Below are 25,933 nucleotides of genomic sequence, written 5' to 3'. Positions count from 1 at the left end.
TCTAGACAGCCCGGGAAGGTGACACTCACCAGAAGAGGGCAAAGGAAGGGCAGGAGGTGTGTCCAGCTTCATCCCTCAGATCCTGGAAGACCTGTGCTGTGCCCACCTCGAGGTGCGAACGTGAGGGGGTAAGTGACTGAGAGCCATAGCTGCTCAGAGACACTCACTCTTGGGTCAGCTGTGCCAGCCTGGAGTGAAGAATCACCCTTTGAAATGGAGGGCAAGCAGGGCCAAAGCCCGACCCCACTTGCCCAGTGCGGGGATCGGGAGCAGCCGCCACTGCCCGTACTCAGCAGTGCCATCGTCTAGCCCCCTTGGCTTTTGTTTTCCTAACCATACAATCAGACAGAGCTGCTGGATTGTACAGGGCTCCGACGCAAGGAGACACCTAGCCCGAAGCGCCACTGCCTTCGCAGGCTGTCACTTCCAGGTCGAAGCCTAAAGCTCCCTGTGCACATTCAGCAGATGGAGCAGAAGAGATGAGCTTTGCCTTGTAGCTCTGGTCGTGTAAATCATATTCATCTTCTAGGGGACTAGAAGTCCTGGCCTTAAAACCAAGACATTATCTCAGAGGCCAAACCAAAGTCAAGTGTCCCCGCGTTGGGGTCGTGCCGTGGTCAGCTGGCTAACACAGCAAGAGCTCTGTGTGTCTCTCACAGCACATGGGTTGACATAGAAACATCCTGGGGGCAAGGCCAGATTCCATTTCCAAAATCACCAAGGCCAGCCCTGCAGACCAGAGCAAGGTAGGAGCTGTGGGCACTGTCAACCCTAACCCTGGTAAGACCAGCTTTTTAAATACACATTGGGCCATGAATAATATTTAAATGCACTGCTTTAATACAAATAACCACCACCCCTCAATGTAATTTTCAAAAAGAATCCTGTTTTCTAGAAAAGGAAACAGGCATTACTGCTGCTCACTGTCCCCAGAGGAGAGTCAGGGTCCCCAGCCAGGTGTGCGGCACGGAGGGACCATGGCTGGCCAGCCATGTATGGGTCTAAGATGCAGACTGTACCGTACATCAAAAGGTGTTAATGGTTTCAATATTTATCTGCTGCAGGGAAGCACTCTAAAAAGAAGACAGAAAAAAAAAATTCTGCTAATGGCTGTGTCTTTGCCATTAAAATGAAAAGCTTAATGCATCTTATAATCAGAGGACAATTTGCAAATCATTAAGAGAAATGTAAAATTCCATTAAAATACAAATCAAGAGACTCTCCCTGGACTAATAATCTTTTTGATATTATTTTGCATTTCACTATTTCTGTTCCAATACCCAGGTCCCACAAATGATCAGCTACTGAACACGCTATTTACCACAGCCTACTTCTTTAACGAGAGACTGGGAGAAGGATGATCTGCTATTCAGAGCAGGTACTAATGAAGAATTCCATATATTCTGAAATTTAATTAAAACCCCAAAGATTTCAAATTAGATGCAATTTGAAATGCCTGGGGCAGAAATACATGCACTTCCGTGGCAAGGGTATCACACTGAAAGTTGATACCGTAATTGGTCTTGATGTATTTTTGTGTTGCCGGGCTGAAGCACAGAACTCATAACCATATAAAAATTCTCTGTAGATTACCTGCTCATTGAAAATGCCATCACTCAGGTAGTCCTCTACTAAATTACCATGCTACTAAAATGCACAAAGTGATTCGGAGAGTGGAGCGGCACAGCTGGCCGACGCTGCCAATGAGTTATGCATGCGTCAACGCGGCCTTTTTTCTTAGTAAAATATGCTCAGTTGAATATTAAAATATAATTGGCATTCAACCTAAGTAGCTTAAACCATTTTGTTATCTTCTTTTAAACCGATTTGGCTCCTCCACAGTTATTTTCAAGGATGCGATTCACAAACTAATGATACCATCATATTCAGCTAGATTTGTGCTGTTTTACATTTGTCATAAATAGGTACAGTTTCTACAGCCTTCTAGGGAGAGCCTTTAATATTAGCTGCTCTTGAACATCAAAGGCCCAATTCTTGGGAAAAAGCGGGGGGATGTGCCATTTCTGTTGGTTCTTGCATATTTTATTCTGAAAAGAGGAAGAGACGTGAATTTTCTATGAAAAGTATATGTCTTGGGCAAGCTGTAAGTCCTGATGTGTCTCTTGAGCTCAGTTGCTAGGTCTTACTAAAACCATCTAAGTAAGGAAGGGCTGAAGAGAAAATCAGGTTGCTTGGCAGGCGGGGGATCACGGAGCCCAGTGCATTTTTTTAAAAAGCAGACAGTGTGGGTACACACACCCACACTTCCACTTTTACACGTGGAAGACTATGGCCAAGTCCCCTTTCTTACACAATATGTGTTTGTGCAACAATTAACAACAGTACTCGAGAAAAAAGAAGTAGTTGTCATAGTAACAGCTACGCTGTACATATTTATGCTGGCAGAGAGGGTGGGTTCTCCAGAGCGCTGTTTCCTGGACGTTGCCAATACTTAACCTGAATATTTGGAAGGGCAGAGAAAGCCTGATCCAAACTTAACTGAGTCAAGTGTTTAAGAGCTTTCAAAAAAGGACTTTCTTTTCCTCGATTTCGTTCTTCAATTTACTTCTTTCGGAGTAACTTCTTGTATGGAATTAAAACGTGCTACGGAGCTGGAGACGTCCCAGCTGAGCCTCCAGGAAGTCTGCTCTGCCTTGAGGATGTTCCCATCTCCACGCGGCCTCGGAAGCAACAGCGACGGCCGCATACCTCCAACAGGAGAAAGGAGTTCCCTCTATGTAAATATTTGCTTTTTCCATTCTGACACCAGAAACAACATCTAAAGAGGGACAGAGACTCATGAATCTTACATTCTGAGTCAGCCTGAACATAAGGATTGCAGGCAAAAACCACATGTGTGAAAGCATTTACCTTACACCATAGTTCTTACACTTTTGGCTCCTGCAATAGTTTTTTGGCATTATCACTATTAATTTTATACTGATATTTACATATTTAACATATTGATAATGTAGTCCAATTCTATGCACATGTTATTAAAATATCATTTTCTCTATAACCACAGGTAGTGGAGACAATTCTACTTATTATTGCTAGAATTATTTCAAATGCACTAACATTACCTGTAAAATAGGAATGTACATTTTATGATGACAAAAGATATGAAGTAAACATTCTCTTTTGGAGTAGCACAAGTCCAGCTAATGACTACAGTGGAAACAGAAATTTAGAAACATATTTAAGTGAAAAGTGTGTTTTTTACTTTAAAACAGAGAGAAAATTCCTATTTTTCAAAGCCTATTTAAAATGCAAGTTTATTGAAGGAAGCAATGATGCAATTTACATTTCCTCATAGGCAGAAACCTGGTTACTTCTACTTTTTGAGGAGTCCATTCAAGGCCAACGCCAGGACACTGTGGACAATCCTTCTAAAGGCATTCACATAATTACGGTGACTTAATTTTTAATAGAAGCCATCACTGATTTACTGTTTCATTACTTCACCAGAGTTAAGTTATATTTTAATGCAAATATTTTCCCATAAAAGCAGCATTCATAATAATTTTAAATATTACAAGTCCTGCTTATTGTAGTAGAGACCCTAGTTACGTCCAACAAGGTGTGAAAGTGGCTGACTCTCAAACAGTCCTTTTGGTTTCCTCTCAGGCTTGGTAAATTGCTCTGTGTGAGGGCTGCTTCCTTTCCTCCAACTCATGGAAACCTCAGGGAACTAAGGACCCAAACACCTCTTACATTCAGGATGAAACTCTCACCTAACTATGCTTCTCCTACAGACACTGTGGGATCGCTGATGAGTCAGAGGGCTCTGCACAGGGACACCATCAATTTCCTGGGATTCAGCAGGCCATGGTTCTGTTCCAGCCACTGCCAGTGGACCAGGAGCTGAGCTCCCCTTTCCTAGGAGAGGGGCAGGCATTTCCTCAACAGCAAAACATTCCTTCAATGGGCACCGCTTTTAAGTCTCAAACAAAAATAGCTATTAAATTAGGAATGTTAGACTTAGTAGAGGGTAAAGCACACAGCAAAAGCATTCATAAGAGCTACCTCCATTTTGATAAATTCCTTTAGAACAGTAATTCTCAGAAACAGGGTATGTGTATGTGTGTGCCCATGCTAAGGTTTTAGTGTATCTTGAGGAGAGATAAGAAGAATAAATTTTTTTTTTTTTTTTTTTTTTTTTTTTTGAGATGGAGTCTCGCTCTGTCTCCCAGGCTGGAGTGCAGTGGTGCGATCTCCATTCACTTCAAGTTCCGCCTCCCGGGTTCACGCCATTCTCCTGCCTCAGCCTCCCATGTAGCTGGGACTACAGGCGCCCGCCACCACGCCTGGCTAATTTTTGTATTTTTAGTAGAGATGAGGTTTCACCGTGTTAGCCAGGTTGTCTCGATCTCCTGAACTTGTGATTTGCCCACCTCGGCCTCCCAAAGTGCAGGGATTACAGGCGTGAGCCTCCGCGCCCGGCCAGAAGTATAAAAATTTGTAGGTAGAATATTACAAATGAAATTTCTAGAGGATTCTGATAAACACTCCCCCAACCCCACTGAATGAACTGAGATTTAAGAGTAACTTGAAAAAGGGATGTGCTTGAATGAATCATCGTTGAAACTTTAAAAATTCTCTCCTAGCCCAAGATGTTGTTCATAAGATAAAGAGCAAGAAAGCACTCATGACAATTGCTAGGTAGGAAACTGCATAATAAAATATGAAACAACGAACTAATACACAATCTGAACTTCAGGTTCTTTGGTCTATGAAATTCACCAACATGCCAGAGTGTAGCTGGTCAGGCAAGCTCAGGAGCTGAGAGTGACGTGTTCCGCCGTTACTGGGCTGGCCTGGCCAAGCAGTCCATGGGGCCAGCCCATGCAGGCAGAGCCCAGGGAAACCAGGAGAGCTCGGGGTGCCTAGGGACTCTGCGGACATACCCTGCTGAAATGAGACTTTTGGATGCTGGGGCTGTGAGCCCCCAACCTGGAGCAGCCCTCAACAGCATTCTGGATTATCTGACATTCTTGTTCCGCTGAGGGGCTGGAGGTGATGCAGGTATTCAAATAAGCCAGAACGGGTGACGGGAGCTCACTCACTGGGAAGGGAATCGCATCAATGGGGATGTCTTGTAAAAGCCAGGCCGTGTGCTGGCAGATGAGACCCTGGGAACTAGTGGCATGCACCTCCAGACAGCTCTGAAAGGGAAGACATCAGCGGGGATCTGGTCTTCTGGACCCACAGGGCATGGGTTCTTTGGGGCAGGGCTGGTATAAGTAAGTGTCCCCAGCACAGAAGACCCCTCACCACCTCCATCCCTGCCAGCGCTCACTCTACCCTTGTTTCGCACACATCCTGCACTTTCAGTGATCCCTGCCCTATTTTTGCTTTTAAACATTCCAGCTTCTCTTTGTATCAAGTTTCTGAACCACAGAAATGCACTGGGCTTTCCTCTCCGTGGTAGAAGTGATGATTCCTGGTGGTGGTCCCTGGTACTCATTCCAGACATCGGACAATCCTACTGGCCACCTGGAAATCCGTGGGCCTGCCATCCACTCTCAGCTGTGGATCGGTTCTTCTTTTCATATTTCCTGGTGAAGGTTCCAGAAGGCCACAGATCTTGATTTCCACATTTCCAGGAAAGGAGCCCAGCAGCTCTAAGGCCGAAAGAATTACATTTTCACCAGCTGTTTTTTCCACTTAAGTGCAGTGTTGTTAGCTTGTTCTAATCAATAAATGGGCACCGGAAGAAGGTTTACAAACCCTCCAGCTCCACCAGGTAATATCTCAGCAAGGTCAACAATATTTATGAGCCCTTGTTTAAAATCAAGGGGAACAGCGGTGGCCGCCCGGAGGTGGCTGCAAATGCATCTCCTATTTTAGCTATTCTCTTCTCTTTCGATTGGTAATATTTTTAAGTTCAGGGAAAATATCGGTACAAAGTGCTGAAAGGAGAAGGCCTGTGTGCTGTCGTGATCTATGTGGAAGCCACGAGAGACATCCCCTCTTGGCTGCAGCGCCTCTGCGGAAAAACTCAGGCTGGATCACGACCTATGAGGTACATTTTAAGAACACCCAAACGGGCCCTAGGACCTTTGGGTGAGGAGGGCTGAAGTGCCCCTTTCCAGGGGAGGCCGCCTGCTTGGGTGCCCGTCAGGGATGTGCTCTTTCCTGGATGTGAGAAGGCAGCAGAATGGGGTTGTGGGGGCTGGATGAGCCTTTGCTTGGCTCTTCAAGAAGGATTTCTAATCTTAAAGGGCTGGCTCCGGTGAGGACCCAAATAATGATGCTATTCTCTTCTCCTCTCCTCCCTCGTCATCCTCTCCTGGGACGTGCACCTTCCAGGACCCACGTGGTCCCCACTGGAAGCACCAGCCAAGAGGGCCCGTCTTCCAGGACACGGTGGGAACCTCAATGAATTCACCCGGAAGGGCCTTTCCCTTAACTCTGGGGCAGGGCTTTTGTTAGAGGCCCTTTTGAAATGAGGAATTCGATGGAGACACAAAAATACAAAATATGAATCCTTTCTGAGGCTCTGTAATACAAGTTACAAAAACTTAACTTCTACCAGCAGGTGTTAAAAACGGAGATTTTGCTGCTGTCATGCAACTGGATTTCATAGCTATAAGCCAACAGCTGTGACGAAGGAATTATTAAAGTGTTAAATATTTCATTTAAAAGGGAACATTGCAGTCACTTTACAAAGAAAACTCAGAACTCGTCTGTTGAACGCCTTCATCTGTGAGAAGGCTGGGGTCCCAGTTGGGCCTCCCACAGTCTTGCGTGGGCAGCCCCAAGGCTTGGTCCCGCCTTGGCAGGAGCAGAAAGGCCCTGGCCTCGGGCCCTCCCTCAGCAGCCTGGGGTCAGCGACACCTGCCGGCAGGGTCTCCATGGGTGGGAGGGCTCAGGGACCTGAGGATGTGCCCAGATGGGTTCCATATCTGAAAGTCCATCCTCGCCTTCCACAGCTCTGCTTTTCTTGAACTCATTGTAAAAAGCTGCTTTTGGCAAACTAGGGTAGAAAGGATTTCTTGTAACTGCGTTGCCCACTGACCTCTACGGCTTCTCCAGGAGGCGTATTATATAAACAAGCTAAACATTTTCATAAATAAACACTAAGAAATCAGGAGGTGTTCAGAGAAAAGTTTAAATGATATTTCATTATAAAAGAAAAAAGTAAAAATGTATTTCGAAAATAATGGCTTCATTAAATAAGTATTTCTTGAGGAAAAATGAATGAGAAATAAATACAAAGCTGACCCTGTGAGAGGCTTACGGGGAAAAATGACCTCCTTAAAACGCTACGCTGTGCAACGAAACGCTGGGTCTCGGTCACACAGTAGCTAGAAAATGGATTTTGTTGACACTTTAAAAAAACCAGAATAGCAAACCAAAAAAGCCAAAAAACCCAAAACCAAGAAAACTTTGACGAATTTTATTTTAGGAAATGACCTGACTAAAACAACACTTGAACCAGAAATGAGGATACGCTTCACTGGACAGCTCAGGTTTCTTCTTAATCCCTCCAGCAGCACAATGAGGCTTCCTTCCAGGGCCTCAGCGCCCTCCCGCTGGGAAACCCCACCTGTCCCGGCCTCACAATGAGGCCGCCCCGGAGACCTCCGGACACTGGGTCGGGAAAGGCAGCTTCACTGTCCCCAGGCAGAAACACCCCAACAGCGACCTAGTTGCTAACCTGTCTTTGGAAATTCCCCAAGATAAGAAGTTGAACCGTCTGAGATTTCTAGGATTTGGTAAGTTTTAACTTCAAAAACAGCAATTTCGTATGGTTCAACGTAATGCATATTTTTGTGGTTAGCCTTAAAAAGCAAATCAAGAACAGCATGTTCATTCCAGAGAGGAGTCCTGGCAGGCGAGGTGGTGCCGCGAAGAGGTGGCGTGCAGGAGAGGCTCTTTCCGTGGCAGGACGGGCCTGAGGAAGGGATGAAGGCTGGAACCGTGCGGTCAGAAGTGTTACCAGCCAGGCCTTCAGAAAGAAAGGGTCAATGTGCTGGAACTCAAGGATGAGCTCAAATACAATCACGTTTTTAAAAATGTTGACGTAGATAAACCAGGCTGAAATAGATAAACCTGGTCTCAATCTCAGAAGGGAGAATATGGTGAAAAATGATATGCAGAAGTATGTTAAACATATACAAAAATTAAAATGTACAGAAAAGGGAACTGGTCAAGGAAACATTCATTCCATGTTACAATGGACCCATTCCTCTCAGTCTGCAAAGCAGGTTGATTTCTGTTACTCCACAGCTTCCAGGGGGCTCTGAGATGCCAAAAGACTTTTCCTCTAAAAGACCTACTCCCCTCACTGTTGATTTCACTGACGTTACGAGATATAAACTGGACAGAGAGCAAACCAAACTCATGCCAGACAGAAAGGGGCGTACCCACATCTGGGAGAACCAATTAACTCCCTGTTAGCAACCATCCACCATCCACCTCCCCTTCTTCAAACAGTAAAATCCGTACACCTGGCCCCTGTCCAGGAGTAAACGATTGAGCTAAATGTTAAAAACCTGGCTTGCACGTGCTGTGGTGGGGAATCCCAGCCCCCATAGCAACCACTAACCATCTGCAGGCAGGCCTGGCCCAGGGGACTCCGGCCCCACCCTTGAGAGAAGGCCCTGAGCTCAGCACCCTGAGTCTGCAGCCAGCCTCAGAGTTCCTCGAGTACCAAGAGAGAAGGACGTGAGAGGCTGTCACACTCCCACCCCAAAACTTTGCGGGAGTGCACCTCATCCCAGCTAGAGGTATCCACCCACACTGTAGGGCTTTCCAAGAGGGGCAGGGCCATGAGTGGGCCAGACAGCCTTTACCAGTATACCAGTGGCTACTTTGAGGTCTTCCTGGTCACCAAGAGCTATCATGACCTGCCAGCCCAGGAAGCAGCCTGGCCTGGCGTGGGCCGAAAGTCAGGGAGGCAAGGGTAGGTGTGGCCGATCCCAACTCTGCTTAAGCACTAGGGACTTGACTGAGGAGCCCCAGGGACCCGCCTGCCGTTGTCGGCTCTAGGAGCAGCAAATACTGCCATGGGCAGAAATGACGGGGGGAAAGCCTCAGCGGGGGTTCAGCGCTTGCAGGGGTGGTTTGGAGAGTGTCTGATTATTTCTAGTGCCTCCCTCCTTGCTGGCCACCCCCGTCCCGGAGTTCCTGTCAGCAGCTGCAGAGGCCTCCTCCGCTTCTTCCCGGCCTGCCCCAGCGCACATCACTCTCTGGACCCTGGTGAGACCAGGCCAGCAGGGTCTAGCTCCATGGCCGGGACCACCATATGACTTGGAGAAAACTAACAATTTTCATGGAACTTTTGCCTCTACGTTTTTCATAAAGTTGCACAACAAACCTTAGGTAAACTTCAGGGGTTTGCAGGCTCGTCCTCCCAGCCTCCATACGATTATGCGGATACCTCCTGCCCTGGTTTTATAAGAGAACTTTTCTGTCCTGAGACCTTACATTTCAGCTCACATATTTGACAGGCTTAAGGAGAAAAAAAGCCTCCTGGGCAGCTCTGAACCCCCAAACAGAGATCGTACAGAGAAGAGTTCACCACTCTAAGATCCCCAAGCCCCAACTTTAGTAAACAAAACCAATCTCTGACTTCCTTGGGCCATGCAGCAACATCCTGCCCTGTGCCCAGCTTGTCAGGGGTACAGCAAGCAAGGTCCCCCACACCGTCTGCTTGGCTCACTGGCTTGTGGTGCTGGGGAGAGGTGGGTCCGTAGATGGCGGCAGCCAAGGAGGCTTTGGTAGTGCCATTGTCCTGGTGGCGGCCCACTGGTGGGCAAAGATGATGAGAGGTTTCGTGGATGTTTGTGGTTCCATGTAAAGGCCCACTCACTCTAGCTTCCTGCCCGCCCATCCTAGAGATCCCCACTGAACCCTTCCGGAGATAGTTCTATGTGATTCAGAGGACAGCAAGGTGCCTGGTCCATTACAGCTGCACAGTTTCAGTTCATTATGCACAAAACGTGCTCATGACTTCATCTGTTCGCCTGTCTGACTTCGTAAGTGAACTCAGGTATCAGCCCAACCTTCCGGGGTTTCTCTACCTGCTTCCCCTGAAAACGCCTCTCCATTTTCAAGTCTGTGTTGTGCTGAGAAGCACCGCAGCAATTAGAATACTGTTAAGCTTACCCAGCAAACCCGATCTGAAATTCCAAATTGCTTTAAATTCACCACATGTAAAATTTCAAGGTAATCTTTCCCTTTAAGGATATATAAGTGTACAACTCCTTATATACATCATATATGAATATACATTCACTTATACAACAATGATTATGAAAAACTCACTATGCAACATAAATTTCTGGCATGTGTCTGGAATGATTTTAGTTGCTGTAATTAATTTCTGTATTGAGCAGAGCCAAACACAAGCTGTAAAAGAAATGTCTGGGAAATGTTTTAGGTTATCTCAAGCCTTAAGCAGGCTATGTACACGTAAGTTCTTAAGCTATCTCTTAAGAAAGAATATCTCTAACTCTGGTACGTTTGAGAAATTAAATGCAAAACTTATCCGAGAAGCTCCAACGCTGCTACCTGCTACGATGTAAGCGTCACAAACAGAGTGTATGGAAGTGGCTAAATGTCCACGCACAAGTTTCGTTTTCTGTGCTGTTGGCAAGCAGATAGTTGAAGTTCACAATAAGCTTATTGAAAAATTTACTGCCATTCAGATGTGTTCCTATTTAAACCTTTCAGCCAGCGAGAGTCAAGAGTCAATCTGCATGCATCATTTTTACTGCCTTTGCCAAGAATTATGCGACCCTGTGCCAAAACTAACACAAGCGTTGGAGTGGGTGGAGGCGGTGAACCCCTGTCCCTCCAGCTCGGCCAAACGCTGTCTCTGTTTAGCTGATGTAAAAATACCAAGCTGGTATACTCAATAAAATGAAGTGTGATGTCAGCGATCGTTAATAAGTCAAGCTCCCCAAAGGAACCACCGCAGATAGCTTAGTTACTGACCTTGCTGGAAAATGGGATGGTGAAGAGCCGGCACGGGGAGCTCTTCGACAGCCTCGGGCTGGTGGAAATAGGCATTCAGCCAGGCTGTGCACTGCATCAGGGGCTCCGGACCTCCGAGAACCTCAGCAGGGGCTGGGACCTCCATGGCACTGCAAAAGTGAGAACAGGGGCTTAGTAAACCTCTGGGCCCTGCCTCCACACATTGGAAAAGCAAAAACCTATTGCATCTAAACGGGCAAACACCTGCGGCTGCTTCACGGGCACGCGCGTCTCAACTAGCTGTGCAGCAGAGAGGGGGACTGGTGAGGCAAGGACCCACCGAGGGTGGGTCCCACTCTCGACCTTCAAGCACCCACTCTCCACCTTCAGGCCTCCCAGGACGTGCGCTCTGAGTCTGCATCACAGCGCAAAGCAACCCAAGTGACAGTGTCCCTTTGTAAGACTCACAGACGGCATAGCTGCACCCAAGTCATCAAGCACTCACTATCGAAAAGTTTCCAGAAATATCAACACAGTCATTAGACTGCACAACACAGCCCACCCCACCCCAAGTCCAACAACGCAAGGCCACAACCACGCGTCCTGCCTCCTCCATAGCTGTGCTGTGTTCAGGGGAGTCCTCAGGGTTCACTTTCGGTCCCCTGATTCCCACGCTCCAGAGGGCCTAGTCTGTGTTTCCTTCGTCCAGCGAGTCTGTTCTCTCGGGAGCAGCCGTGTGCCTCACGTGCCTGCGTCTACTCGGTTCTTTCTCAAATCTTCCTTTTTTTTTTTTTTTTTTTTTTTTAATTTTGAGATGGAGTTTTGCTCGTTGCCAAGGCTGGAGTGCAATGGCTCAATCTCAGCTCACTGCAACCTCCACGTCCCGGGTTCAAGCGATTCTCCTGCCTCAGCCTCCCTAGTAGCTGGGATTACAGGCGCCTGCCAAGCCGGCTAATTTTTTGCATTTTCAGTAGAGATGGGGTTTCTCCATGTTGGCTTCATCATCTTGGCCAGGCTGGTGTCAAACTCCCGACCTCAGGTGATCCGCCCGCCTGGGCCTCCCAAACCGCTGGGATTAAAGGTGTGAGCTACCACGCGGCCTTCTTGGTTCTTTCTGGCCACTCTCCTCCCTTCGGTCTCCTGCAGTTTGAACCTGTACCTCTCAGAGTCGCTTCAGACTGTTTTGTGGCTGCCTCTGTTTGGGGTGTTCATTCTTCTGTGGCTTCGACCTGGTGGCCCCTAACGGAAAGGATTCTCCATCCCCAGCAGGGGTGGATGTTCCGGGGCTGTGTTCCACAGACTGAGGACACGGCCCTGAAGGGGAGGTCTCCCACTGCCACCCGGGGCTGTGGCGTGCATGACACAACCTATTGTGATTTCAAGTGCTGTGGAACCCCACTGGGAAGCCCCAGCACAGGGTCCGTTATCTTCAGGTGACTCCCTTCCTTCCTTCCCTGCTTCTCAAGGCCCCAGACAAATGGCACGCTTCCCCGGGACTTCCCAGGCTTGGAGCGCGGGAGTTTTCTAGTTTCCTTTCACAGACAGTGCTGCTCCTCAGGCTTCTGTGAAAAGGTGGGGAGCTTCACTGCACTGTAGAGGCTGCGGACGCACAGCTCCCACGGGCCCTTCACCCTTCCTTCCTGGGCTGCCTCGGGGGCTGTGCGCTGAGATCTACAAAATGGTTCTCCTTGACACACGCGTGCTGCTCTGGGAGGCTCCCAATGAAGGCTGCATTTGCCTGGACATGCAGCCCAGCACAGGCGGCCAATGCAGCCAAGAGCACCATCCCGACTATCCACACAAGGGATGTGGACATGGCTGGGCATGGCTGGTCCATGGAGAGGAGGCAACAGAGCCAGCCCCGGAGCTGCAAACAACCGGCATTTCACTTAGTATCACAGAATTGGAGGCTGTTTTAGAAAAGAAGATACAGTCACAACTTCTTAAAACACCTTCACACGAAGAGCTCAGATGATCTCTGGAGCAATTAGTTCTTGCTTTTCCTGTGAGGTAAAAACCAAGCTTGTACAAATCTGAATAAAGTCAAAAGTACATAATGAGGCAAGAGATAAAAGGAAGCCGAACACCTTCCTTATGGTTAAAAAGGTTTACTCTCTTATGCAGTTAAAGTGGAAATAAAGATAACCATAGCTTACACGTCTAGTTAAACAAACACAGCCTTTCGTGTATTGGGCTTGTGTTAAAGATGATACAAATTACTTTGGCTTAAAGTGTACTGTGGGCGGAAATACCCTGGCACTTCCATTCAGAAAAGAAACCAGGGCCTCAGCAGCAGGAACCTCTTTTGCATTCCATCTGGGATACTCACATTTTAACAAGAGACAATTAAAAGCGGAGAAGCTGGGATCTAAAGTTCCAGAGCTTCTGCCTGAGTAAGTGCCTGTGATGGCATTTCCACCTTCCCAGAAGACAGCAGACATGCCGAGGGGCACACACGGCCGTGGGCCTGCGTCTGCGACACCTACGGTGTGTGGTGACACCATGGCCAAGCCCACGGGGCGGCAGGGAGAAGCTACAGGGAGGCACAGAGCTGCACCTGTGTTGTTATTTTCGTGTGGAGTTGTGCTTTCCTTCCATTGCTGGGAGGAAGTTGGGGAAAGAGACCCAGTGAAGGGTGTGTCCAGGGTTACTTCGCTTTGAGGTCCTGCAGGTGCAGAAATGTGCATGTCATCTGACAGCAGGCGCAGTGATGGAAGACCTCGGGCCAGCCTCACACGCTGTCCTGTCCTGGAGGCTGGGTCTCTGGGCGGGAGTGGTTTGTGGGTGTAAAAGTCTCTGCCGAGATCCTTGGGTCTTTCTAAAAATGGACCTCTTCGGGTGAGACGCACATAGGGGTCCCCGTACACTGTTTTTCACAGTGGAACGGGAGGGTGGTCAGAGGTTTCCAAGCACGCAGATATTGACAACTTTAAGGAAGGAGCCAGAGAATGAAGGGAAAAAGAAGGAAGCTCACTAGGATGACCACAGACAACTGAGACCAGCAGTTGGGCCTGAGAACTAAGCCCAGCAGAGCTGGCTACAGTTCATGGCTGACCCCATGAACACTGCGGCCAGACAGAACAGGCCCTGGCCTTCTCTAAGCTGCCACCTTATCCAGACCCCTGCCCGAGGGAACTCACGCAGACAGGGCCCTCGTTCAGCCCAGTACCCTCAATACACAGGCTGAGGTCTCCACAGCCCAAGCCACTGCCTGGAAACCCTTATCGGCCGCCATCACAAAGAGGCCCCGGGGAAACCGGGCTCACTCTGCAGGCAGAGAACCGGCTTGCCAAGCAGGGCAACCAAATGGCCTCTCTCAGAGTTCCCTTGGGGCATGGAAGTGCTGTCTTTTCACTGTCCCGATTTCCTTCCCACTTAAGTGGGGTCTGGCCATGGAAAGGAGAACTTCTGCTTGGCTTAAATATTATTCAATTTCAGAGACACATCTTCAATCATTCGATTCATGCTCCGCTCCTTGCTAACTGAATAAACAGGGTACTGATGATATCTAAGAAGAAAGATGGAGAAATATGTAATGTGCTTTGCTGTCCTGATCCCCGGGGAAGGCGGCAGAACAGAGGGGTGGAAGCAGCGTGCAGGGAGGGTTAGTCCCAGCTCCCTCCTGAGTGACAAAGAGCTGTCAACCACCACTGTCCAGACAGGAAGAGCAAGCGTGATGGGGCCCATGTACCCCGACCTTCAACTGGGGAAACAAGACCCCTGATCAAGCCACCTGGGCCTGGCACCTTCTGCAGCAAGAGCTCAGCCAACGTCTCCTGCAGGGTTTGAGGGATGGGACAGGAAGGGGCTGAGGCGCTGGGTGAGGGTCTTTTCTCCTGCATTACCTCTGCTGACGTCGTGAGCTGGCGTCCGTGGTGGCACCTGGGGCTGCAGGATTTGGGCTCCCAAGAAAAGGTGCTCCCCCGGCGAGGATGGGGCGGAGCACAGGGGCTGCCATTTCAGTGGTGGGTGAGTTGCAGGGACCCCGGGGAAGACTGGGATGTGGGACTGGTTGGCAAAGCAAGCACCTCAAGGTCAGGGTTAGGCTCCAGAACTAGAGGGGTCTGGCCGGCCATCATACCCTGCAGATGGGGTCTCTCAGGGAAGCGAGGGTACGCTGTGGGAGAGGGGGCATTCTACCACAAGAGCTGGGAGCTTCTGTGCCCCCAGCAACTGCTCAGACTCCAGAGAGTGAGGATTCCCTCCTCAGCACCCCTGAGCAAAATGGGGTGCGCTCCAGCACTGCAAGGCTCTGCCCACGCGGGCGTCCTTCTCTCGTGCTGCTGAGGGAATTGAAATGTGAGCTGGCTTTCCTAGCATTTCCCACTCTTAAAAGGATATTTGAAGAATTTTTATAGTAGTAAAATTCATCTTAAATTGATTTTTTATGCTTGTGCTAAAGATCTCAACCTCTGATTTACTCTGTAGTTCTCTTTTTTAACTCTTTCTCTATTGGCATTAGGTAACTATTCATGGGTGAAATGTAATTAAACAGCTTTGATTCTGAAGCAAGGATTTATGATACTACATTTAAAATGAATGGCATTAAACACACACATAAAACCAGATTTTTAAAGCCATGACACAAATTTCCATTTCTACAGTAAAATGAAATTTATTCTCCTGCCCTGCCCTCTCCTCCATCCTGCTGCGCTCGGCCCTGGAAGAGCTGGGGGTGACGGCCTCTCTCACGGCGGCACTTATCACGGGGGAGTTCCTTGGGCTTCCCCGCTGGCGAACCCTGAAACGCCAATAATTACGGGCTCCGCAGCCCACGCGCATGGAAATCCCACGTCCCAGTCTTCCCCAGGGGACCTGCAACTCACCCACCACTGAAATGCCGGCCCTGTGGTCCGCCCCATCCTCGCCAGGGGAGCACCTTTGCTCAGGAGCCCAAATCCTGCAGCTCTGGGTGCTGCCATGGACTCCAGCTCAAGACGCCAGCTGGAGACTCTCATCTGGCACCTCAGCCCGTTTCTGTCCCATCCCTTGAACCCTGCAGGAGACAAGACTCTCTCCCAGCATGGGTGGGGAAACGCTCAGAGCACATCAGAGTCACGCCTCCCCCAGGCCTCTCCCAGGACATCATGTGTCACCCACAGAATAATCCCGAGGCACATATCATGACACTGGTGCCTTTCACTTTCTTGGACTTGGCATGAGAAGATGGTGGCTGGTGGGTGAAAAAGATGCACAGCTTTGCTGGGCATGTGTACATGGGACAACAGGACGTCGGGCACCTTAACACAGCAAAGCCAGAGCCACGTGGGCCTGGCTCAAGGATTTCTTTAAGAAAAACACAACTGTTAGCAATGCCAGGGGTTCCTTAAAACCAAACCGGACGACACTGACCTGCCCTGAGTGGAAGCTCCCAGAGCCTCAGCAGACTGGAAGGCCCTGGTGATATTCTCCCGGAGCTGTCGCCTGTGGGAAGCTGCCCCAACCCATTCCCCTTCCCCGGCTTGGAAAAACAATGTCCCAGTGATGAACTGCCTTGCAGATTTGATTTAAATCTCCTTCCCTTCAACCCAAACCAGGGCACAGAAAGGTGGTCAGAACGTTCCAGCACAAACTCCTAACATATGGGCACAGGAGCTATTCCAGGGAAAAGTGTCCTCCCTACCTGCATGAAGCTTCCTTTCCAGACACTCATATTATCAAGAACACGAAGGAACAGCGGCAGTGGCCCACCTGAGGCACAGCGGAGCTGGGGGAGATGAGAGAAATGGAAGGCACACGGCCCCTGCTGGACACGGGCTTCCTTTGACCATGTGGGAATCCCGCCTGGCCACAGACAAAGGGTAGAGGAAGCAAGTGCCCCAGGAGTCTTGATATCAGCCCAGCTCAGCGCGAGGAAAACAGAAAGAGTGTGTTCCTGGTACCACAGCTTCCAGCTCTGCCCGGTTCAGAGTGCTCAACGCTCTAAAACTCCACCAGCCAGCTGGGAGATTTGAGTATTCAGATTTTTGGGTGCCTTAAGATTCCACTGGCAGTAGAGAATCACTAAATGTCCATTTCTGAATGAATTCTACTCCCCAGAGACATTAACACGTGATGTATTTGGCTTGAATCCTATTTGATATAAGAAAATCGGCCAAGAGTCCTTCATGAGTTCCTCACATCTGAGGCTCCATCGGGCTGACGACAGGACACTCCAGACGGGGTGTGCTGTGTACCCTCTGCCCCTCCTGCGACCCAAACACCTCCTCTCTCCACGGACAACGTTTTCATCTTATCGTTTGGGAATGCTATCGGCTGACCCTGGAGGGTCACCCAAGGAGTTTGTTCCAAAGGCAGTTGCTCCTCTGAGTTCCTCTGGAATCTGGCAAGGCGCCGAGCTTGGATACAAGGCTTCCACGAGGCTTTGAAGAAGGCTGCACGGAAACCCGCGGGTACCTGAAAAGCTTTTAGTGGCCTCGCCACACACAGCACTTTGGATGCTCAGGTGATGAGCAACATTTCCCAAGCCCAGCTAGCGAGCACCCACCTCCTCTGGCTTCCAGAACCTTCAGGACTAGAGGGCAGAGCAGCAGACTCCAGGGCTCACGTAGGAACATGCCTTCAGCCAAAGATTATCCATGCTACATGGAGAGTTTTGCTAAATATCACTGGTAAATGCACAATTATGTCCCATTTAGAAGATCTCTAGCAGAGCGTCTTGTGTTTGATGGATTTGTCCTGCATTCAATTATAGCTTCCTGCTAAAGCTCAGATGTTTTCTTTCAGGGGTAAGATTGAAGAAAAGAAATAAACTATGCTACCTGCTCTCAATAAAGATTATTTTATTTTAAACAGGAGGCTGAATAAAACCTTTTGACTCTATATTTCAGACAAATGCAGTGGCTTAATTTCATTCAAGCATTTACTGAGGATCTGAAATGCATGCAGTTAGTGGTTAGAATACTGACTCAGGGCTGCCCCTTCCTCTGGAGTTGACAGCCAACTGCGCAGGAAGACAAGGTGAAGGTCAAACACACAGGTCAACATCAGAAACAGCACTTCCGCCTTCCAATGGCCCCGATGTTTCATGGAGGCCCCGAGGCGGCTGGGAAGGAACATGGCAGTGACTGCTCCGTGGCTCTGCCTGGTGGCCAGCAACTGTTTGGGCACTATGACCATGTATGTTTGACAAAGTGCATGCAATTATTTGAATATTCTATAGTTATATTAGGAAACTGACTAGAAACAGGAAAAATTAAAAATGCTGATGTTAGTAGTAGGAAACATGGATCTCAACAGTGCAACTGCGGCAAAGATAAAAAACAAACGGCACGCCAATGGGTTCATGACACACAACCGTGGCCTCACTGGTCCTGAGCTGCCGTTGCTAATGACGATGATGACAATGGCACTGACTGCACACCGTGGGCCGTCCTCAGTGATTCACGTGCTACCCCACTGATTTCTCATGCACCCCCAAGAACAAGATGTGTTCAACTATGACAGGAAAAAGTGAATAAACACGCACGAAACATCAACAATACACTTAAGTTTATGTAATAAGCAATGACAGGTATGAGTAATATATATATATATATATATTTTTTTAACTTTCTGGTACAAAAGGGCCGCCCACTCATCACAGGTGAGGTGAGTCTACTGATTGACTGTTACGTGTTTGGTTGTAGGGCCTATTTTAAAGATGCATTCTGTACAAAAGGACATCGTGTAAGACAGGGAAGTAAGTGATGAGCACAGCCCATTTCTAGTGCGGAAGAAAACAGGAGGTCTTCCCAGAGCAGGCAGTGTTCCGTGAGTGCCTGCAGGAGGGCTGTGAGGAGCTCTGGCTGTCAAGTCGGCAAATCTTTACCTCACTTTTACTGTGTGGTTCATAATAAAGACGGACTTAAATCTCATTCCTTGCTTTTATGCCTTCAACCCTATCCCAAAATGAATCCTATGTTTATGATCCTATCATAGGCCACCAAAGGGTTCATGTACCAACATCAATAATGTGAGGAGGAGAAAGAGGCCATTCAAAATTAAGTTAGGCTCCAAGTTACTTTCTGGGTGGCCATAGGTATCTTGCTAAAACTGGATACCAATTTTTAACGGGCATCCTATGCCCTCAATATTTGGGGCTCAAATTAATGTCAGATCCTAAACAATACCACAAAGGTATTTACTATAGCATTTTAAAACACCCACCAAAAATACAAAGGAAACTTTATGTAAATTTTCAACTCTTCCCCATAAGAACAATACATAGTTTTCTTTTTAAAAATAATTCTTAAAAATGCATTAAATAATAAAAATATTTTTAAAAGACAACCTGAATAGTATACTTGGCAGACCAGAAAGCCTTAAAAAGCCTATTTACTTTTCCCCCTAAATGTTCAAATCATTAAAAGGAAAATTGTATTTTATCAACATTTTAACATATCATTAAAAGTCTCTACCATTTGACAGATGAAGATAAAAACACCCCAAAACTATAGATGAATGATCAGGTCCCTAAAGATTCCAAAACAATTACAGGATGCAGAGCAATCTAGTTAAATTTTATTCAAAAGCTTACTGCACTTGTGTTTTCTTTTATTTTTCTATCAAGAAGCCCATGAGGCTTAAGCACAATTCATTATGTATGAGACCCCACTTGCGGTGCTTGACTGTTGATTAATAGCAAAGTTTGCTGTATGTACATTTGCAACATTAGATGCATACAATATGCTAACTTATTCTTTCACTGAAACTAATTATTTACAAAAATGACTACGTGAGACTACAATTTATTAAATGCATGCATCCAGTCTCAATTTGGCCCCCAAAGACAGCCTGGAATGAAGATCTTTTACTTGATGTGACAACTTCTAGAAACGCTATTATTAATATTGTAAATGTGGCAAATAAAGAGTTCAAATAGCCTTATGTCTGTGTTGCACGTGCCTTCCACCACCACGGCAGTGAACAGAGCTGCTTTCTAATGTTTTACACACACGCGAGAAGCACATTCTTCTTTCCCAGCTTAAATTAGTTTCTTATAAATAAAGCGCTTGTACATCTGTAAAGATATAAACTTTTAGAGTCATTCCATTAGTCTAAACAAATGGTTGAAACTTGCACAGGGTAGCTATTTCTCAAAGGATCTTTGAGGCTAGGCAACTGTGCATTATTCAACATCTATCTTCCCCAGACCTTGAGAAGAAGCCACATCAATCTATACATAGAGATCAACACCGCATGCCCAGACATGGGCCTCTAATGGGGCATCTGGTCAACCGCTCGTGTCTGCCGTGCTAACGCTACGACACACACAGCCCAGAGCAGCAGCCGCCTGCCCTGAGCACCCTCTGCATTCTGGTATCTCTCTGCTGGGCCAACCTGCACACCTTGCAGTTTCCTCTCTGGATGCCCTCAAAGCCTCTGTCCTGGCCTTGCCCTACCCAGCTGAGGGTGGGTGCCCCTGCAGGCTCTGGAGAGAAAAAGAGAGGACTCACTTCTTTCTGCACAGGCCAGACATGGAGAGTCAATGTCCACGTCCACAAGAGAGGACGACAGTGCAGGTGGTCACTACAGGCTACTGACTGCTTGGTGTCACTGGAGTTTTCCAAGGACACCTGACAAAAGCACCTGCATCTCAACCAAGAGTCTGCTCTGGGACGTAAGAATTTAGGGGCAGAGAAGAACTGAACCATCAGGAGAGTAGATGAGACAGGCACAAGATGACTGACTGTGTCATGCAATTTCATATCCCCACTCTCTCAGGAACACAGCCAAGGTCAGCCACAGGCCAGGCGGCTGACTCCAGAAGTCCCAGGTGACATGGCGCCTCGATGTCACATCTCCGTTACACAATATGGCACCTTGGGCAGGGCTACATGAACACGGTTGAGGATCAACGCACTCTAGGAAAACAGCTCGAGGTAAGCTCTCGCACAACACTGCACAGCTGCTGTTTACTGAGTGCCTAACACATGCCAGGCATGCCATTACATGCTGTTCTACTTATTCCTCCCAAAGGCCCTTGGGGGAGGTACTATTATCTCTATTTCTAAAACAGGAAACTGAGGTCCCGAGGTTATGTAATAACAACTTACCAAACTCATAAGGGAAGACCCAGGATGGAATGAAAGCCTGACTCCAAAGACTTTAGACTGCGGCATCTCCATGGATTTGGAGGACTCCGGCTCTCGTCTTTGAAACGGAAGCCAGTTTCCTCATCACGACAAGTCCACATGCGCACATGCTCTGTACTTGATGGCACATAGTCTACATAGAATAGCATTTGGATTTACCCTCCTTTACTTTAAGGTGACTTCTACGATTTCTATGATCTCTTCCCCAATCCACAGGACGACAATCCAGGCCCACTGTTCCATTATTCAAAGACAATGGGAACATGAGTATCCAACCTACTTTCTCTTACACTCTAGAAGCTTCCAGAAAGAGAGACTAGGTGTCCACATCATAGAGGCTGAAGCTCCTAGACAGCTGCCCAGTTGCTCTTAAAGGAAGGTCAGATTTACATTGAAACACATCAGTGACCTGTCCACACAACACACATCAGTATCCCACATAGGCAGGAGGCCTGGGTCCCAGAATGCCCCCGGCCTGCTGTGTCCCCTACTGTCAACCTTCCAGAAGCAAGGCCCGGAATGATTCAGGCCACAGCACTGCACTCAGTGGCTTGACAAACGCACAGGTGAAGTGTGCACTGGGCTGCATAAAGAAGTCCAACGGAAGGCTCCCCAGGAGGGCTGTTCCAGTGACCCCCGGGACAAACAGCCACGCACCATCCTGGGGCTGGTCCTGACTCTGCCTCCAGCCCTCACACTCCCAGGGCTCAATCCCTGCCCACTGAGTAAATGGGTAAGCAAGACACAAGGCTGCTGAGGTTCCTCTGTAGCACATGCACTGAAAAACACCTACATTTCAGATTTCATTTTTCCAATGAATAATTTGCTAAAAATTATTCCCTAGGGGGAAGAAAAACTCACAAAGATTATTTCTAAACAGTGAAAGCTACATTTCTCTGCCTTTTCGGATTTTGTAGTAGACTGCAGAATAACAAAGTTTGTGAAAGCCCAGGAAATGGGCATCACTTCCAATTTTGCTGACTGTGATAGGACTCTGCAGTCAGAACCCGGAAATGCTGCAGGTTTGCAGACACAGAACTTGGTGGGTTCTCCTCTGTGTCTGCTCCATTCTCCACCCCCGATATAAGGCAATCGACTTCATGATGAGATGCAATGAGAAAAATGAAATGAAGCAGCAAATCCTTCAAGCGCCACCTTCATGCTGTAACTATAAATAGTCTGTTGAGTTCCAGCAGCTCCACTCGTTCCACTAAGGCATCTATGCTGTACCCTCATTTCTCCTCTAGGCTTCTGGGCCTTTGGAGGAGGAGCCAGGGGGTCATTAATAAAGGGGGAGTGAAGAGGTCCCAGTGAGGAAAACCTTGCCTCCCCACCGTGACACAACAGCAGACACCAGCACCAGCAGGCCCTGTCTGTAGGCATGCCTTCTCATCTACTAGAAACCTACTGTAAGATCACGAGGACAAAGCCACTCCTGGGAAATGGAAGCCAGTGGTCACCCCTGGTCGTGACAAGCTCACATGCTGTCACATGGAACAGCCCGCCCCTCCCCCATCCACTGGATGTGCAAAGGGCAGAGTACCCCAGACGCAGAGTACCTGACGAGGCCTGCAGGCTGTGCCAGGGCTTGGGAAACCACGCCCACCCTCTGGGCTCCTCGCCCACACGACTGTTTCATCTCCCAGGCAGGCAGCGGTTTCTGATTTGTCGTCTCTATTAAGGAACAGGCTTGCTTTCTCCTGTGAGCCCATGCGATGAGAAATAACACTTTTGGTGCTAACAGGGCTAAGACGTACCTACCCCTAATGGACACAATTCATCTCCACGCAGCTTACAGGCTAACTCTGTCACCATGCAATTCAGAACAAATTATTTTTTGTCTTAGCAAGAGAGTATATCGTAATTTAAATTTAACAATAATAACTAATGTTCTGAAGACAATGCTTTTTTCCAAAAGGCATGGATTATATGAGGACTGACCTCCACGGGGCTCAGTCCCATTAACTTGTATGCTGGGCTCATTAATAAATAATTCTGCCACTAAATTACCTGTCTTGTAAATTGGTTTGTACAGTTCTAAATAAATAATAGATAGCTCCCTATTATCAAACACAGTGGAGTTTTTAAAAGAAAAGCACAGCTTATAAGATAGCACTGCAATTTCATCCGGGAACAACTTTCTCCAGCTCGCTTCATAGAAAGCCCTTGTTTTTCCTGTTGACTGCTGCAGCTGGAACACGTTAGCTGGTTAGCAGAGTTGAGAATACTGAATTTAATCTCAGACAAGTATATTGACTATCCATCAGTGGCCAAAAAAATCCTCAGCAACTATTAAATGGACAGTTAATATAATTGTATTTTAAAACACTGAGGTCATATTTAATTTTGAATTGAAACTCTTAAAACACGCTTTCTGGCAAGGATATAGAGTAATAAAACAACGTTAACTACAGAAAAAAATCTAAAACTCACATTATTAAAATAAATCTTTTTTCCAGAGTACTAATATCTGCAAGAAGTAGATTACAAGAAGCAGAAAACATTTGTACTTTTTCAACAAGTATCGTCACTGGCACTGAAACTCAGGGTTTTCGGTTTAAAGGATGAAATCATGCTGGAGGCCAGAGTTCAGATGCTGTTCCCCTCCCTTTCTCCTTTGAGCTGGCTGGTCTCCCGGCATCTTCTGTCTTCCTTCCAGGGTGCTCAAACTTGGTTTAGCTACACCCTCAGGTCTTCCAAGCAAAACTCTACCCAGCGAAGAATCCAATTATGTTCCAAAGCAGGAAAGAAAAGTAACTGGGGCTGGGAAAAGTCTCACAAGAACAAACAGGGGGGCTGGAGAGTTCTGAGAAGGGAAGGTGGGGGGGAACATTTTAGCTGCGAAGTCAGCCAATTAAGATTCCCTTTAGGAAGCACCAATTTCTACTCAAAGCAGGCTGGCAAGTCCAATTTTGTATGCCTTTTTCCTCCTCTTCAAAAATCAATACAGCCCTCTGGGAGGCTGTCATGCTGCAGGCGGGCAGGTCTGTGGACCGTGAGCTCCATGCCTAGACCAGGTCTCAGCCCTCCCAGGGGAAGGCAGGAGGTGGTGTCAGGATTTTCTGGCAAAAACAAAGCAGCATTTATTTCCAGGCGTTCTCTGACAGCCAGGACAAGGAAGAAGCCCTGGCATGCAAATCCCAGAGCCAGGGGTAGTGTTGCCAGGAGCCCTATACCTTCATTTCACCCCCAAACTCTTCAGCTGGTAGCTCAGAAGAGCAGAGGTGAAAGACAGGGAGCTTCCCACTGAGAAGAGCTTCTGGGAACTCAAAAGCGCCATTCGACTAAGGCGACTAGCTTTATTTCTGTGGCACCTGACGCCCTGGGCTTCCCCCACCCCATCTTGCCAGCCAGCACATCCTCTCCCTGCTGACTGGACATGGGGGCCATCCAGTCCCCAAGGGCAGATTGTGGGCCTCGGGCCACCTCATTCTGAGTCACCTGCCCATGGGAACTGTCGGTACTTTTGGAGTCTCACCTCTTTTTTATTTTTATTTTTTGAGATGGAGTCTCGTTCCTGTTGCCCAGGCTGCAGTGCAGTGGCATGATGTCGGCTCACTGCAACCTCCACCTCCTGGGTTCAAGTGATTCTCCTGCCTTAGCTTTCTGAGTAGCTGGGATTACAGGCACGCGCCACCACACTCTGCTAATTTTTGTATTTTTAGTAGAGATGGGGTTTCACCATGTTGGTCAGGCTAGTCTCGAATTCCTGACCTTGTGATCTGCCTGCCTCAGCCTCCCAAAGTGCTGGGATTATAGGTGTGAGCCACCATGCCCGGCCTCCCCCTCTCTTTTAAGCTCTGGTCTCAAACTGCTACCCGTTTCCCCAGCCAGGCCTCCGCTGAGCATAGACACACTGACCAAGAGAAGCCTCCACCTGCTGCCTGGACATGCACGCTCTGCCACAGCCCACATCCTGCGAGAACTGGAGTTATGCTTCCGGCCAACACTGAACACTTCTTAGCTTAGACCGGGGTACCTTGGGGATCTTTTGAAAGGAAAGGATTCTTAGATGCTCAAGAAAATTCCAGTTTGAGAAACAAGAACTTGAAAAAGGAGACTTATAATAAAACACCTTTCAATTGCAAATTAATATTACAGAAGTGACACTGACTTTGTAATGTATCTTAAAAATGTTAATTGCAGGCTGGGCGCGGTGGCTCAAGCCTGTAATCCCAGCACTTTGGGAGGCCGAGACAGGCGGATCACGAGTTCAGGAGATCGAGACCATCCTGGCTAACACGGTGAAACCCCGTCTCTACTAAAATACAAAAAAAATTAGCCAGGCGAGGTGGCGGGCGCCTGTACTCCCAGCTACTCGGGAGGCTGAGGCAGGAGAATGGCGTGAACCCGGGAGGCGGGGCTTGCAGTGAGCTGAGATCCAGCCATTGCACTCCAGCCTGGGCAACAGAGCTAGACTCCGTCTCAAAAAAAAAAAAAAAAAAAAAAAAAAAAAAAAAGTTAATTGCAATGAAAACACATCTTGGACAAGTCTCCTAGACCTCATGGATGCCTGGAAATCCTCCATGTGTTTGTATTTGCATCGGTCCTCCCTTTCCTGTGGCCACAGATTGGTTAACATGGACTTACGAGAGCATCAGTCAGGTACAGGTACAAGAATAATCCATCAGAGACTAAAACCTTCTAGGCAATTCCATTTTTCACCATGTGTTAATACTGCACTAGAAGCACATTCGTGGACTTTTTTGGATAAGGACTGGGTGAAACTCACTCCTTGCCCTGTTGGGGTCTGCCAGCGAGTGCTGTTCACTCTACAGAACTTACCGTGGCGCTGCGTCACTGCCCACACTGGGAATGATGGACGAGAGCAACCGTGAGGTCTGGGGCTTCAGCTGAGGGTGGCAGCTCCCTCCAGGCAGGCTTGCATGGACACCGCTCCAAAGATAGCCTGTCCCCCTCCATGTACATGT

At 47.9% G+C, this 25,933-nt stretch overlaps 1 protein-coding gene across 3 annotated transcripts in view; it reads right to left on the bottom strand.

Moving 5' to 3' along the window:
- MGMT (O-6-methylguanine-DNA methyltransferase) overlaps positions 1-25,933 on the bottom strand; it is a 984,888-nt gene that overhangs the window by 36,902 nt on the left and 922,053 nt on the right. For all 3 annotated transcript variants that reach the window (XM_050804466.1, XM_050804467.1, XM_050804468.1), the window contains one exon: positions 10,948-11,096. In XM_050804466.1, the coding sequence (XP_050660423.1) occupies positions 10,948-11,096 (149 nt within the window). The remainder of the gene's footprint in view (positions 1-10,947; positions 11,097-25,933) is intronic.

This window comes from Macaca thibetana, chromosome 9 (genome assembly GCF_024542745.1).
Source record: "Macaca thibetana thibetana isolate TM-01 chromosome 9, ASM2454274v1, whole genome shotgun sequence".
In the NCBI taxonomy this organism is placed as follows: domain Eukaryota; kingdom Metazoa; phylum Chordata; class Mammalia; order Primates; family Cercopithecidae; genus Macaca; species Macaca thibetana.
Note: the sequence above shows the minus strand (reverse complement) of the source record. Positions and strands in the feature narration are given on the sequence as shown.